At 41.6% G+C, this 16,781-nt stretch overlaps 1 protein-coding gene across 1 annotated transcript in view; it reads left to right on the top strand.

The window, feature by feature from the left end:
• Nucleotides 1–16,781, top strand: part of macf1a (microtubule actin crosslinking factor 1a) — a gene marked incomplete at its 5' end in the record, with an annotated part of 277,749 nt that overhangs the window by 240,807 nt on the left and 20,161 nt on the right. The window contains 19 exon segments of the mRNA XM_079655334.1: nt 1,373–1,534; nt 2,333–2,503; nt 3,299–3,465; nt 4,451–4,610; nt 6,301–6,627; nt 7,170–7,254; nt 7,746–7,972; nt 8,667–8,873; nt 9,501–9,728; nt 9,828–10,046; nt 10,130–10,333; nt 12,489–12,714; nt 13,569–13,795; nt 13,917–14,039; nt 14,578–14,679; nt 14,860–14,961; nt 15,321–15,494; nt 15,727–15,882; nt 16,049–16,246. Coding sequence (XP_079511460.1) covers nt 1,373–1,534; nt 2,333–2,503; nt 3,299–3,465; nt 4,451–4,610; nt 6,301–6,627; nt 7,170–7,254; nt 7,746–7,972; nt 8,667–8,873; nt 9,501–9,728; nt 9,828–10,046; nt 10,130–10,333; nt 12,489–12,714; nt 13,569–13,795; nt 13,917–14,039; nt 14,578–14,679; nt 14,860–14,961; nt 15,321–15,494; nt 15,727–15,882; nt 16,049–16,246 — 3,465 coding nt within the window.

Genomic DNA, 16,781 nt, shown 5'->3' with positions numbered 1-16,781 from the left:
GTCAAAATAAGAAAACTTTATTTGAAGTAATGCCGTTTTGCAATGGGATATGTTCAGTTTAGTGTTTCCTTATATTTCATAATTCCTTAATTGATCGCTCAAACTTTAAAGAGGCCCTTATTTCATGTTGGGCTTCCCCTTTCCTGTAGTGTGTTATATAGGTGTGTGTGTTTGTAAATGATCTGCAAAGGCTAAAATCCCAAAGTTCCCCCCCTAACCCACACACTCCCCCCTGCCGGAAATGCATCCATTGGACTCCTTTGTTTACTGACATAGTGACATCACTATGTAACACTCCCAATTCTGGGAGAAAAGAGGTGCTCCAGCACAGGCAGTTTGAGAATATGAAAGAGCTTTTTGAACATTAAAGCAGGTAAACATTTCCCAGTAGAGGTACTAAATACAAATATGAAACCTGAAAAGGGAGCCCAACCCCAAATGGGACCCTGGCCCTTACTATGAGCCCCTCTGCTGTACGTGTATTGCATACAGTAGTGGTCCAGATTCACCGTGACAGAGGAGCTGCATTGGCTGTTTCTCCCTCTTTTCTGGGGCCGGGGAAGTCAGGTCTGGTTGTCTTTAGTGTCGGGCGGCTGCCTCTATTGTCATCACAAGATGGCTCCAGCCCTCCACTGTGACGCGTGTGTGTGAGTAATGTGTCCAGACAGGCCCGGTTGTGTGTGCATTTGCTATAAATGTGTGTGCTTGTGTGTGAATGTATGAAGCTTTTGTGCACCCATGCAAGTGTGTTAGTGTACTCCACCATGTGTGTGTGTTGTCGACTCAGCCTTTTCCAGCCAGCCCCTTCCTCGCCTTACTCTCTAATCCCCATAATCCTCTGCTCCCCTCCTCCTTTTTCCTCCTCCCTGCACCCTCGTTTCTCTTGTCCCCTTCCTGTCTCCCACTCCTCTCTTCTCGCTCCACATCCCTCAGTCCATCTCCTAATAGCCACTTGGCTCTATAAATAGGTTCATAATGTGGTCAAATTGACTTCCATTTGTTGTCACACAGATTGAATCTCCAATGTCATTTTGGAAACCATCTTTCAAGTTAAATGTTTCAACCAAGGCTTTATATTTTTGCTTACATGTTCAATACATTATTTAATTTCTATCTGTTTATTATAACTATTTATTTTATACAAAATGATCAATATAACGTAATTAGATACTTTAAATAAGGAAAAGACATTTGAAAGTAATATGGTTTTGTATAGTGTATGTTGGGGCTTATGGATTCAGTTTAGTGTTTTGGCTATGTGCTTAGGTTGAGTTTGATTTGTCTTCATTCAGATTGCAGACCTTATTTTCTTTCTACAGTAATAAATCATTTCATTTTAATGAATGTACCTTTGTGTTCGTTCCTTCTCCAGGCGGTGGAGAGAGAGCAGGTGGACAGCATTCAACACAAGCTGCAGCACATCAACGCCGTGGGTCAGGGTCTGATCCAGAGCGCCGGCAAACACACCGACACCCAGGCCCTGGAGCACGACCTGGAGAACACCAACCTCCAATGGAACTCACTCAACAAGCGGGTACGCCTTCTTTTCAAGTGCAACTAGACAGTTACCAATGACTGCTTGTGTCTTTTATCAACAATGTTTCCATTGATCTTGATTCAATACGTCACAAGGTCAAAGAAAGATGTGAAGGAGAGTTCTACGGACTTAGGAAAAATATTTATGGTCCTAAGAGAATCCAACTGCACTAACACCAGGCTACATAATGATGTGACATAGTTATGCTGCGTTCCAGACAACTCACAAAATTACTAGAACATTTTTATTGAAACGCCCCTTGAATCAATTCACTCCGCCTCCATATTTTCTAGTTGTCTTACTGCAAACAACAATGAAGGCGAACATTGTAAATGGTAAACCCTAGACTAAAAAGCAACCTACAGTGTATTTTCATGTATTTCAGTAAAATCAATCAAACTATAATTTGGTAAAACCTGTTCTGAATGTAAATTGATGTCAAGACAGGTCATCAATGTAATTAGGTAGAGGGCTAAAGTAAAATATCTCAAAATATTACCTTCTCCACCAAAAGGTTTTGTGAAAAACATTTAAAAAATGCCAAAGAAAACAGGAACACTTGCCAAGACAATGTTGCCGTTGAAGGACCACTACTGTAAAACCAAGCTTTAAATATGAAATAAAAAAAGCCGTCTGTCACAAAAGTCAAAGGATAAGTGCCATTGAGGACCCTCCTGTCCACTCATATCCAGCCACATGATTTCCCATTAGTGTGTTTGTATGCAAATATGAAATTATCTTTCAGTACTTTTTGACTTTCTTTTTTTAACTCACGACCGTCTCTCCTGTCCTCAGGTGGCAGAGCGGATCGCCCAGCTGCAGGAGGCCCTGTTGCATTGTGGGAAATTCCAGGATGCTCTGGAGCCTCTGCTCAGCTGGCTGAGCGACACAGAGGAACTGGTGGCCAATCAGAAGCCCCCGTCAGCAGAATACCGCGTGGTCAAGGCTCAGATCCAAGAGCAAAAGGTACAAGATACGAGGAGAGGAACCTTTTCTTTAAAAAAATGTTGAAAAAATCTAACATTTCAGAAATCAAAGCATTCATTTAATTTTTTTAAAACATTGCTGATACTCGGATGCCCTCAGTGTCCTTCAATAACAAACAATAGGTATTTGAATGACAAAACACACACACATACGTGTACACACACACACACACACACACACACACACACACACACACACACACACACACACACACACACACACACACACACAGCGTCAATGATCCATCTGCCTGGCATCCAAATGGCCCCAGTTGACCGTTTGCCAGTCAGACTGGCATGAAAACAGAAACACACATGCATGGCGGATTAGCATTGTTTACAGAGACACACACTCATTTCCCTGTTTATCCAGCATTGACTTCCTGTGTTTGTGCACATGACTGTGCAGCAGTCCTGACCGGCGATCAATCACACGTGTTTACATCAGTAACAAAGAGTGGTGTCACTGTTTGGCTGAGAGAGTGTAAAGGAGTGCATTCCTGTTGGTTCAAAGAGAGGCTGCTATCAGGAAGGAAGGATGTCCATTAATGTATGTTGTGTTCTGATCTGAACTGTTTTATCCCTTGTTGAGTGAATTACATTTTGTTCTCTGTCTACCATATACGAAGTAGCACCCCCCTTGTTAAAGGTTTAAAAACAGATTAAGATGCTGAAAGATCTGGTCCCATGGTCAAACCTAATTCAGAAAGTGCTGTTATGAAAACCCTCTTTGGTCTTTATTTCCTCCAATACCGGTGTGTTTCTCCTCCTCCAGCTGCTCCAGAGACTGTTAGATGACCGCCGGCCGACAGTGGAGATGATCCGCACTGAGGGAGAGAGGATCGCAGCCACAGCCGACACTCAGGACCGGGAGAAGATCCAGAGCCAGCTCCAGAGTCTGGCAGAGAGATGGACCGAGCTGCTGGACAAGGCCAGCGGCAGGTGAGTCTACTGAGTGCAGGGGGGGGGGGGGCAGGAGAGAGGGGTCTCTGACTCTACCAAGAGTATAATAATAGTATGAGTGATGCCTCATCTTTATCTGCATCGCTGCTAAAGTACCACATTCAAACATCAAGACATTAAAAGAAAACAAGCTTTAAAATGTTGTGTACAGCCTGACACAAGACCGTCAGTTCCGTCTATTTTATCTCTGAAAAGGCAACATAGATAATATCATAGAAAGCCAAACAACACCGATTGATCTTGCTGTAAATGTGTGGTTTTGGAAAGTAATTGCTGGTGTTCCTCAACGGCATGTTATCTTGTGGTTTTATCATGTTATCTTTTTTCATCTGTGTGTGGCTCGGTTGAGCGCTACTGCACTTAACAAAAAGAAAGTGTCATTACTTTCAGCCTCTGTGGTCTGCGAGTAATTTAAGCAGCACTCCTTGTTCACTTGGGAAATAAATGAGTACACCCTCGCAAAGCACACTGAAGAGGTTTGTATGGATGATCTCATGTAAAGCAATGTCATAATAAACATTACAATGTGCTTAACAACATGCAAACATCCTGTAAGGCATGATATAAAAATGTCTGCCATGTCTCTGGAATATATTGCACTGTCTAGTATGAACACAAACAACAAATATTGAGTCAATACAATCTCACACGCACACACTACTGTTTTTTTTATAAGCAAAGAGTGAGATGCTAACACACACACACACACACACACAATAAGGCCGACAAATGTGTTTTCTCACCACTCTCTTGCGACGATAATACATTTATCTGTTTAGGAAATTCTTTAAAATGTGATACTATATCATAAAGATTTCATGAACATTTAATAAACTGTGTTTGTTAAAAAAGACGGCAGCTGTGTGGCACAAATTCAGGTCCATGTTGAGCAAAACAAAAAATCAATAAAGCACCAATAAAACCTCCTTATCATCCTCTCTTTCCCCTCCGTTTTGTCTTGCAGGCAGAGGCAGCTGGAGGAGCTGCAGGTTTTGGCTCTTCAGTTCCACGAGGCCCTGGAGCCTCTGGGAGAGTGGCTGAGTGCCACCGAGAGGCGCCTGGGCTCCGCTGAGCCAATGGGAACCCAGACGGCCAAGATCACACAGCAGATCGTCAAGCACAAGGTACCGTTTGGCCCCCATTGTCTCAAAGGCCCTTGCCTCATGAAGAGGTCACAAAGGTCCACTTTTATCTGGGTCAGTGAGCAGGAGGCTGGATACCTGCCGGTTTTTGGATAGTTTAATCTAAATAACAAAATCATATCTAAATGTAGACAGTCCTCTAATCCTAATTCTTTTAAAAAAGGTGAGTTGAATTGAATTAGTGAAAGTTGTGTCTTCATAGAGAACTTTACTAAATCAAGATATGTTGATAAAAGCAATCGATCTAAGGATCATAGATTCAAACTAATAGGTCTAATATCTCACAGTAAAGAGCTTTACATTAAACAATACTTAAGTAAATATCAACTTTACTAAAGTGAGGAAAATACCGGGAATCTCGAGATATGTAGTCTGAGACAAAAGCAATCGTTCACAGGATCATAGATTAAGACTCTCTGATCGATCACAGTTAAAGAGTATGAGAATACTTATGTGAACAAGTAAATTAAAAAAAATTCCTTAGCTTTTTAAACATTTTGTACATGTGATACATTTAAACTACATTACCCACATTTATAATTGTAGGCAATCCATGTATGTGTAACCTAAAACATGGTATTTTTCATCTAATTCCATATTTTAAACAATATTACAGACCATAAAAGTACAATTCTTTGCAAGTAGTGTATCATATTTTACACACTATTTAATGATTTCATGCAAGCACATGTATTACCTTTTGAAATATAGTTGGTACTCCAGTTATGCAGCCCACCTTTTGCACGGACAAATAACATAGAGAGCACATACAGTGCTCCATCTCCATAATACCCTTAATCTAAGCTACTGTAATTCAATGGAAACATGCTGGAAGAGGAAGCACGAGGCACAAAGCAATCATTCACAACCCCAACATGCATGCTACGTTTTTTTTTCATTCCAGTTGTTTGTAAGTCTTGGTTTTATTTTATGTTTTATTTCGAAATGTGTTATTATTACAAATGGAAAACAAATGGATATACTAGCAATGAGAAAATAATTTGAAAAACACATATGGTACACATTCAAAGCCAGGAATAATAGAAGAAAAAGAGTAATAGTGTCTTGTATTGAAGATAGTAACTCAGCCTTATCTTCATCTCAGTGGATTTATAGTATTTTAAAAATATTTTTACAAGGGATAGCCATAACAAGGACATAATTTAACTGTAAACATCCAGAGAGGGAACGTTTTATGAGGGAAATAATACATTTAAAGAATGCTGGTAGTAGTCTGCCGCACACAGTGCCAGACATGTTAGACAGAGATATTATAAGTCAAGAGAGAACAGCAAGGAAAAAAAGATTTTGTAAAACTATCTTAACTAAATGAGGAAGCAGATGTTTATCATAAAGCACCCATTTTTGTTTTGTTTTTAAGTTGATCTCATTCATTTATTCTTTGATGTTTATGCTTTCCTGTCAATCTATGATTTGTCATTTGAATGCTCACATTTTAAGTTTTGATCCATCTTTTTGTTCTGTTGTTTTGCTGTCCTTTTCTCACTTCCCTTCACCCTGCCCTCAAACACACACACACACACACACACACACACACACACACACACACACACACACACACACACACACACACACACACACACACACACACACACACACACACACACACACACACACACACACACACACACACACACACACACACTCCCAGGCGATCCAAGAGGAGATCTCCTCACGTGAATCTGACGTTAACCACCTCGAGTCCGTCAGCCAATCGCTGACCCCGCTCAGCTGCACGGCCGATCGCAATTGGCTAAGCGAGCGCGTGGGGGCGGTGAGGTCCAATCACTCGGAGCTCACTGATTGGTGCTCCCGGCGTGCGGGCATGCTGGAGCAGGCGCTGGCTAACGCCCAGCTGTTTGGGGAGGAGGAGGTGGAGGTGCTGAACTGGCTGGCAGAGGTGGCTCAGAGGCTGGCTCAGGTCTCCGTGCAAAGCTACCAGCACCAGCTGCTGGCCGAGCAGCACAAACACACCCTGGTACGCCCTCACGCACTCTCTGAATCACTCGTTCTCCTTCGAAAACATGGGAGCAGTATTTAGTGCGTTTATTAAGAATAATATACAATATATCAATAATTATAAAATTACATTTTGAATCGATTCAAACTGCACAGATATTTCATTATAAATGTTGACATTTCAAATTAAATTATATATTTAATTATTTATATATTCATCTTTCTTGTAATCTTTTTTATAATAGTTTTTTCTGCCAAATTAATTATTCAAACACTTGATACTGATTCTGAAGTAAATACACTTTTTTTGTATTTAAATACATTACTTGAATATCAATGTATGACAATATAAATACCTAAAATAATTCACGTAATCATTTCCTTCAGTATTTTATTTTTTAAAATGGTATACGAAGACCTGTAGCACTACTGGTGTAGTTTATTTACTTCAACTTTTTTGATCAGTTTCTTAAAGGATGCTCACTGTACATAAGACTTTGTTCTCGGGGCCAAAGAGAAAATATCTTACTGGATCTTAAACCCACTCTTTTCTCCCCTTAGGCTCTAAATGAAGAGATTGTGACCAGGAAGAAGACGGTGGACCAGGCTATCAAAAATGGACAAGCTTTACTAAAACAGACCACAGGTAATCTCAGACCCCTTATGTTCTACACTTAATTTAAACTCTATCGCAATCTAAATGTGTGCCTAACATGTCTGAAAGTGTTCAAGTGTTGTATATAATTCAATTCTTAGAAAGAAGATATAAAAAGCAGTCAATATTCTGTAAAATTGTAAATGATGTTGTGAAACCTAGTAAAAAATCCCATTAGAAATGTACCAAAAACATCCAAAAGTTGTTGTAGATTCATAACCAAACAATCAGCGGTGAACCAAATTGTAACATCTGGTTTGTGTCTCTGTCCTAATGATATTAGCCATGCTGACTGCTGGCACTATTAGTAGACCATTGTCGGTCTACCCCATAATAATACTTTTTCAGACCAATGTTGTAACAACTAGAGGTACTGTCAAGCCCAAGAAGCTGTGAGATTTGGCAGAACATGCTTGCAACGGGGAATTTTAGGAGATAATCAAGAAATTAGAAAGGGATTTGATCTGGTGTGTCGCCTGCAGGAGAGGAGGTCCTGCTGATCCAGGAGAAGCTGGACGGCATCAAGTCGCGCTACGCTGAGATGACGACGGGCAGCAGCAAGGCGCTCCGCACGCTGGAGCAGGCCCTGCAGCTGGCCACACGATTCGCCAGCGCCCACGATGACATCAACCAATGGCTGGATGCCGTTGAGGCGGAGCTTAACAACGTGGAGCCCGACGCAACACCCGCCTACCAGGAAAGACAGAAGGTGGGAAGAGTTTAAGACAGATTTTTATATATTTTTGCAATGATTTTGAAGACACTATAAAACAAAAGGGTATGCAGAAAGTCATTTGTGACTTTATGTCACAAATGTTTTCACTATTTGACATGACAGTCTGCTTCCTGGTATATTATTAACATGCCATTGAGTCACTTAGTTTAAAATGAGTGTTTGGATCAATATCTATACATTGCATCTGTTCTCTTGTACACTCATTTATGGATTTGTTATAAAATATTTGCTGTTTTATTATTCCACTGTTGAAGATGCAGTTTATTTGAGCATTATTGAGTTTTGTGAAAGTGACTCCCGCTGGGGCACTTGAATGACAGTCTGTAACCGAGGTGTTAAGTTGATAAAACTCTAATCATCCACATTTTACACTTAATTTTGGTGACAGCTCCTGTCGGTAATGACATTTTCATCCTCTCCAGTATCAACCCACTCACAGTTGCCATGGTGACATTGATTTCTTGGAACTCAATTACAGTTTATCATAGCTATTGAATTTATTTAGAAATGATTGCTGTTTAATTTGTTGCTGCCATCCAGTTGGTTTCACTCTATAACGCCATTTTCAGCATTTCAAATGTAATACGTTTTCAGTTTTTAAAAGACAATAATGCTCCCAATAATGCTACCTTTGCTGTAAACTAATCCTTATCTTTGACTTTTGCAGGAGCTAAAGAAGGTGTCTGCAGAGAAGCGCCTGGTGCTGGACACGGTGAACGAGGTGGGCAGCGCTCTGCTGGATCTGGTACCGTGGAGGGCCCGCGAGGGTCTGGACCGCCTTGTCGCCGATGCCAACCAGCGCTACCGCCAGTCTGATGAAACCATCAGACAGCGGGTGCAGCTGGTACAAGCTGCCATCCAGAGGTCACAGCAGGTACTGCAACATATGTGCAATAAATGTTTTGCTCAAATTCCATTCATTTAATGTATTTTACTGTGAGCACCAGGGACATTAGAATATATACAATAAACGTAATTAATACAAAATTAAATATTGATATGTTATTTACATCCACATCTCATAAACAATCCAGCACTTCTCTCACTATCAGTTAGAAAAACATTTCTTTGGGAACTTTTTAGTTATGTGTAACTGGAAAAAATAGTTCCCAAAGAAAATGTATTACGGTTTTAATCTTTATCTTGTATTTTTAAATAAACATTGACCATGAATAAAAATACTTTAAACTCAATAATAGAAGAAACCATTTATGCCAGATTTATTTACTAGCTCATTTCTATTTCTCATTCTCATTCTCACCCGGCCTAGACTCTTATTTTGAGTGTAATTCATTTGTCGTAAGTGACACAACGAAATGAACATGGTGAAATATCAATTTGACTGATACCACTGTTATCATTTTTATTATCAAATTCTCTACAAATATCACAATAATATTGCTATTGTAACTTCTTACACTCAAATAATCGTGTATCGAAAATCTGATTGTGACAGCCCTTTAACTTTAACCTGCTGAACGCTAACTTCTCTATCTTTCAGTACGAGGAGGCGGTGGATGCAGAGCTGGCCTGGGTGGGGGAGACGGAGCGTAAACTGACGTCTCTGGGGCCCCTGAGCCTGGAGCCTGACGTGACCGTAGCCCAGATGCAGGTGCAGAGGGCCTTCAACATCGACATCATCCGACACAAAGACACCGTGGATCAGCTGCTCAGCACCAAGGAGGACATCCTGGAAACCTGCAGCGACGCCCAGAAGGATGCACTGTTGGTCAGTCACTGAACATGAGAAATTGAAACTAAACTAATCAAACTTACTTGGGATCTTTGGAACTGATATCTGCATGTCTTTACATTTCTCCTTCTGCAGGTGAAGACAGATTCGCTCAGCGCTCGATATGAAGGCGTGAATCAGATCCACAGCGAGCGGTTCTCAGCTCTGGAGCAGGCCCAGGTTTTGGTCTCTCGCTTCTGGGAGACACACGAGGAACTGGAACCATGGCTGGGCGAGACAGAGACCCTCATCACGCAGCTGCCCCCGGCCGCCATCGACACCGACGCCCTCCGCCTGCAACAGGACCAGATGAGGGTAAGAGAATATGTCAAGTCTGTTCTCTTATTCCAGCTGAAATGTGTATTTTGTTCCTCACTCTCTTTCCCTTGCCTCTCCAGCTGCTGAGGGAGTCGATCGCAGAGCACAAGCCCCACATTGACAAGCTGCTGAAGATCGGACCCCAGCTGGCCGAGCTTAGCCTCACAGAGGGGGCGAAGGTGACGCAGCGCTACAGCGAGGCCGAGAGGCGCTACCTGGCCATCAAAGAGGGGGTCAAAGGTCGTGCGACAACCTTAGACGAGGCCGTTTCACAGTCATCACAGGTACGTCTCAGAGGAGAAGCTGCTCACTGTTTAAAGAACTGTTTTAACTGCAGACCTGGGTCTCATAAGTTAGTATTTCATCTACTTGGCTACCAGAAAGTCTGAAGGCTTTGATGTTTTAAAGTGAATTCAGTAAGCTTGAATTACATTTTGTGTACGATTTTATCTTATTTGGTCAACTTTGCACCCCCAATTTTGCAGGGAGGGAATGATTTGCAAATTGTAGTAAACTTGTAAACGCTGTTTACAGCTTGTTAGATCATGTATGCAGCCCAAATCAAAACAGACTGATGTGATTACAAAGCGGCATGAAGTTTGTGTTTGCTGCTGGAAACTAGAGGATGATAACAAATGAACATGCATTCATGTCATGAGATCAGTGAAAGCTTCTTTTTTTATTTACTGTCTTTTTTATAAACACAGAATAGGTGAAGACTGGGAAAATGCAGCACAATCAGTTGAAAACATTACAAATATATACAGTATGTTTAAAAAACTATTGCTCAGCCAAAACGTTCCATTTCTCTTATCACAACGTCTATGTCTGTTAGTGTTAGTTTTCCTTATGGATATTTTTCACACTTCATCTCATGAGACGTCATTGAATCACCTGTGTGGCAGCCTTACGTGTCGCTGCCTTTCGATACTGCCTGACACTGTGTACTGTATGCATGGCTCTGATTTAACTCATTGTAATGTTTCTCCACCCTCCTCCACCCCCACCACACCAATCCATGTGTCTCTTCCTCCACCTGCACACTGTCCCCATCCCTCACTCCATCCTCACCTCCCACCTCCTTGTTGTCTCTCCTTCCTCATCCTTTACACTTAATCTAAATCTCCCTCACCTTCATGTCCACCCCCATCCTTTGCAACCCTCCACCATCCCATCCCTTGTTCATTGTGGATGTGCTGTGTGTGTTAACCCCCCCAACCACCAACATTTTCTCCGTCATCACTGCTCACTACATCACCCAGCTGGTAGAGGTAAGACCACAGACTGACATCGACCAACTGGCACTCAGGGGCGGCTGCGACACCTGATTTGGTTTATTAGTCAAATATGAGTCAATACTTACTATACCAATACCTACTTTTTTTTTAACTAATTCAGTTCTAATCTGGCCACAAAAAGTCTTAATTTAGCTCAAATGCTCAAGTTTGTCTTGACATTACTGAGTACAAATTCTAAAACCACAATGTAATATAAAATCTACATAATGGTCCGGATCATGTGAATGCCAACCCTGAGTTTCATTCAATTCAATTGGTTAGGAAATGTCTTTTTTTGTAATTTTGTAGATTGAAATAAGCCTAAGAATTAGACATGCTTTCTATTAAGGATTATTTTAGTCTCATAATAGACTTGATGTATGTCCTTGAAGTGAGGCATAGCTGTCCTTCTGTATCACAAAATATTTCCCTTGTGTCTAGAGGATGTTTGTTGTCTTGTGTAGTAATAAAGCAAATTGATTGTCTTGAGGTACATAAAAAGCCCATCAATTACGAGAACTGGTACTGTCTTTGCTCTTTTGTTCATAATGTCTCCACTATCCAAAAGGTTTGTGTAGAAGCAGCTCCCTCTTGTGTGGTAGATCAGTCCCAGTTTTTGTACCTGGATGACATGCTGAATGTGCAATATTGAGATATTAAAGAGGCCATATTATACTAAACGGGGTTTTCCTTTTCCTGTAGTGTGTTATATAGGTTTCTGTGCATGTTAACGGTTTGCAGAGGCTAAAACCCCAACAAGGGAGTTTCTCTCCCACATACTCCCTCTGCCTGAAACGCCTCCATTGGGATCTTTTGTTCACTTCTGTAACATAGTGACATCATTATGTAACAGTCGCTAAACATTAAAGCATGTAAACAGTTCACAGTAGAGGCACACAATACAACTAATAACCTGAAATTGAGCTTAATGGGGCCCTTTTGAACATTTGATTAGAAGTGTATCGCTGTTTTACATCCCTGTTGAAATCTGATGTTAAACTCATAAGAAGTGAATGCCGCAGATGGCCGACCACCCACACCATATCTCAGTATTCTCCCACTTTCAAAATGTCACCCAGCTATCAAAAAACCCAGCCCCCTCAACACACTCTCTCTACTTCCTCTTTATTAAACTTTTATCCAACTCTCCTTCCGCCCCCAGTTTCACGACAAGATGGACCCCCTGCTGGAGACCTTGGAGGGGGCGGTGCAGCGGCTGCGGCAGCCCCCCCCGGTGGCAGCCGAGGTGGACAAGATCAGGGAGCAGCTAGGGGAGCACCGAGCCCAGGGGCTGGAGCTGGACAAACTGCTGCCCAGCTTCTCGGCTCTGTGCGCCCGCGGAGAGGAGCTCATCGGACGGGCTGCTCAAGACGACCCTGCCGCTCAGGGTTAGTAGGATGTGCCTGGCCGGGAATATAAGAGAAACAACAAAATCACATACAGGCGTAAATTCCATGTGTCAAACAGTATGAGGGGGATTTACATAAATATGAATAATCTCCCTTATATTTCATTAAAAATTATTTATTTTTAATGATTGATTTGAATTTCACCTTTTAATGTACTTTTTCTATTCATTGATAAGATGCTGTGCATACAAATTGTAGGTCTCCATCACAGACTGAAATTGTTTTACTTAAAAACGTCAACCAGCCTGCCAACTCTTCTTGTAGGCACTCACTGTTTGCCCATAAAAGTGGATTTTTTATTTAAAAAATTCAAAGAACTTGCTATTATTGAAAATAAATATAAAAGAACTTCCAGTTCCAAAAGGAAATCAGAAAGTGAAGTGATAGGAAAACATAGCAGGCTTCTGTAATCTGGGAGAAAAACATTACAAATCTTATTTTGGGCTCCAGTCCAACGAGTCCACTTACTAAACAGTCCACTGTAAGTTGTAGTGGCATAAAGCCAGCGCGCAGGCCTTGTCAAATCTTGAAACTGAACAGATTCAGCAGCTCTGCATATTTCATCCAACGCAAATTGTCCAAACACACGTGTCTTTGTTATATTACCCTCCCTATGCCCTCCACACTTTATGAAGTGAAAGGCCTCACTGTGCAGATACAGTGGGAGTGGACTGATAAGAGACTTAACTTAAGAACTCCAGCAAAGAAAACATTATTATTACTTTTTTGACATTACACTAAAAATGACCAAGTCCAATGCCCAGTGAGATCCAACCAGCTTTTTTTCTCTACCAGTCTGTGTAATCTCTGACTCCTCCCCTTTTCCTCCCCAGCCGTCCGTACCCGCCTCCTGCGCCTGCGCTCCCTGTGGGATGAGATCCGACAGCGGGCGGAGGAGAAGGAGGGGAAGCTGAACGACGTGTATGACCTGGCCGGGAAGTTCTGGGCCGACGTGGCGGCGCTGCTGAGCACGCTCCGAGACTCCCAGGACATCGTGAGGGAGCTGGAGGACCCCGGCGTGGACCCCTCGCTCATCAAACAACAGATCGAGGCTGCTGAGGTATGGAGGGCCAGAGGGAGGGACTTAATATAAACAGTAGGCAGAGCAGAGGAACAGAAGACCTAATAGTGTGTTTTTACTTTGAAGGATTCAGTAGCATGCCTTTGTCTCCTTCCACCAGGCTATTAAGGCAGAGACCGACGGCCTGAGGGAGGAGCTGGAGTTTGTCAGGACCCTCGGAGCCGACCTCATCTTTGCCTGTGGAGAAACTGAGAAACCTGAAGTGAAGAAGACCATTGATGAGGTGAGAAATCAGTAGTTGAATGTAACATTTACTCAAGTACTACACTAAAGTACCATATTTTATTTTTACTTTTAAATCCTCTACATTTAGCTGAAGTTGCTTTTCAGGTCAATATTTACATGTAACACATATCATCAGTTTAAAAAATATTGTGTATTCTTATAAGTTGCAAGCCTGTACTAGTAGTTTAAAATGCTGTAGCTCTACCACCGCAACGTTAAAATGCTGTTTACATTCATGCATGAATAATAACAAACAAATGTACTCACTGAGTGGGTTCATTTAGCATCAGGAATTCTTCTACTGTAAATGTTGACGCTAACACTTCTCTACCAGTAAGTACGATTTTTAATGCAGGAATTTACTTGTTTTGGAATATCTTTTCCTGTGGTATTACTACTTCACTAAAACACTTTTAAACAACACCAAGTTCTTGTGAAAAGAGGGATTGGCTTTAGTAAACAAAAGATAATTAAATAAATGATTTAGCCCTGCTACAAGTTGGCCTAACTAACATTATTCCTCTGTGTGCTCCCAGATGAACGCTGCCTGGGAGGGTCTGAACCGGACGTGGAGAGAGAGGATGGAGAGGCTGGAGGAGGCCATGACAGCGTCTGTGCAGTATCAGGACGCTCTGCAGGTCTGTGCATCACTTAGTCTTTGTTTATAGTCACACTGGGCCTTCAGATGCACGTAAGCCCTTCTTTAGTGTCTTTTTTGCACCAATTAAGAAACCAAAACAGTTTCTTACATTGCTATATGGTCATCCATAATAACTGTGATCATGTTGTTAACTTATTGTTTCTGTTTTATTTTCCAGTCTATGTTTGACTACCTGGACAACGCTGTGATCAAGCTGTGTGACATGTCCACAGTGGGAACTGATCTTGGAACTGTCAAACAGCAGATTGAAGAGCTCAAGGTAGGTCATTCTCATTTCTTGTTTAAACAAATCACTCATTAATTTGAATATTATATACAAAACATAGGTTTTATTTTATCTAGATATTTTCCATAATACTTATTATCATCTTTAGTGATTTGAGTAGTTAAATACCTTAAAGTCAATAATTAAGGTCTGTGGTAGGTATTTTTACTTGCTGGATTTTCTATTAAATGTAACTCACTTTTTTTTAAAGAAAATGGATGAAACGGGTAGTTTTAGACATATGAAAAAACTTTTCAGATTGCAATTATTGTTTGGAGATAACCTTGAGTCAGTATTAAGAACTAGCCATATGACTCTTCTCTTCCTCTCATCCCTCGGTTCCCCCTGAGCAGCAGTACAAGGTGGAGGTTTACCAGCAGCAGATTGACATGGAGAAGCTGTGCCACCAGGGAGAGCTGCTGCTGAAGAAGGTGTCCGACCAGACGGACCGGGACATGATCCAGGAGCCACTGACCGAGCTCCGTCACCTCTGGGAAAACCTGGGGGAGAAAATCACACACAGACAGGTAAGAAAACCGAGCGTAGCAGCAGTGGGGCAGAAGAGTTCAAATCTACACAGCAGAGTAGCAAAATAGCAGAAAAATGTTTTACTGTTACATTATTCTGTAGCTTACCGCATTGTTTATCTTGGAAGTAGCCTTTGTTTGAATTCTGGACGCTTTCCAACTGCTTATCATACTACCTAAATGTTTAAGTTGCTATTTTTAAGATGAAACTTCTGTCTTCCTTCCACAACAGCACAAGGTCGAGGGTGCCCTGCTGGCCCTGGGTCAGTTCCAGCACGCTCTGTCTGAGCTGCAGGCCTGGCAGAACCACACACACACCACCCTGGACACACAGCGGCCCATCAGCTCTGACCCCAAGGCCATTGAAATTGAGCTGGCTAAACACCACGTATGTCTCCTTTTATCGCAACTTATATGAGAGATTTCTCCTTTGTTTCATTATATTTTTGACATTCTCAAAAGTCTAAAAAAGGAAAATGGGGAGCTAAGGCTGGATATGAAAAACCAGTATATTTATGTTTAATTATTTTCTCTCTCCCTCCTCTCTGCCCCAGGTTCTGCGTAATGATGTTCTTTCCCATCATGCAACTGTGGAGAATGTGAACGGTGCTGGCGCTGAGCTGCTGGAGTCGTCTCCTGGCGACGAGGCCAGCCAGCTGAGGGACCAGCTGGACCATCTGAACCAGGGCTGGCAGAGCCTCCTGCTGAAGACCCAGGAGAGGCAGAAGCTGCTGGAGGCCGCCCTGCACCAGGTAGAGGAGGAGACACTGATCTGAGTGCTGTGGAATCACAGGGACACCCTGCCTTTAGTATGAGGAAGAAAGGAAACAAACCAGAACTGATGAAAACAGTCATAACTTTATATATTTAATAGTTGTTATTTCAATATTTTATGCATGATTGCAGTAGTGATGGTAAAAACGATAGCTTATTAGGTCCAATGCTTGTATACAAACAAAACAACATAAAAACACTACAGAGCCATGGAAAGGAGTTAATATTCCAAGAAAAGTATTTTCCATTTCTGAGATTAAAGTGGTACATTTATGAGAAAAAACTCAAGCAATTGCAGGAAAAATCCTTAATGATATATGAAATTATACATTTGCAAGAAAAAATCTGAAATTCTCTAAGATTAATGTCACAAATGTTTTAGTTTTTTATTTAATGTGAAAATAGTTTATCTTTTCAAGGTTTGATCAACCTCATCACACCACAGCACCGCCACTTGCCTTTTGTTTCGCCTACAGTGGACAAGCTTCATTTGAATGAATGTATACTTTGCCA

This window comes from Notothenia rossii (assembly GCF_949606895.1).
Source record: "Notothenia rossii genome assembly, chromosome: 10".
NCBI lineage: Eukaryota > Metazoa > Chordata > Actinopteri > Perciformes > Nototheniidae > Notothenia > Notothenia rossii.
Note: the sequence above shows the minus strand (reverse complement) of the source record. Positions and strands in the feature narration are given on the sequence as shown.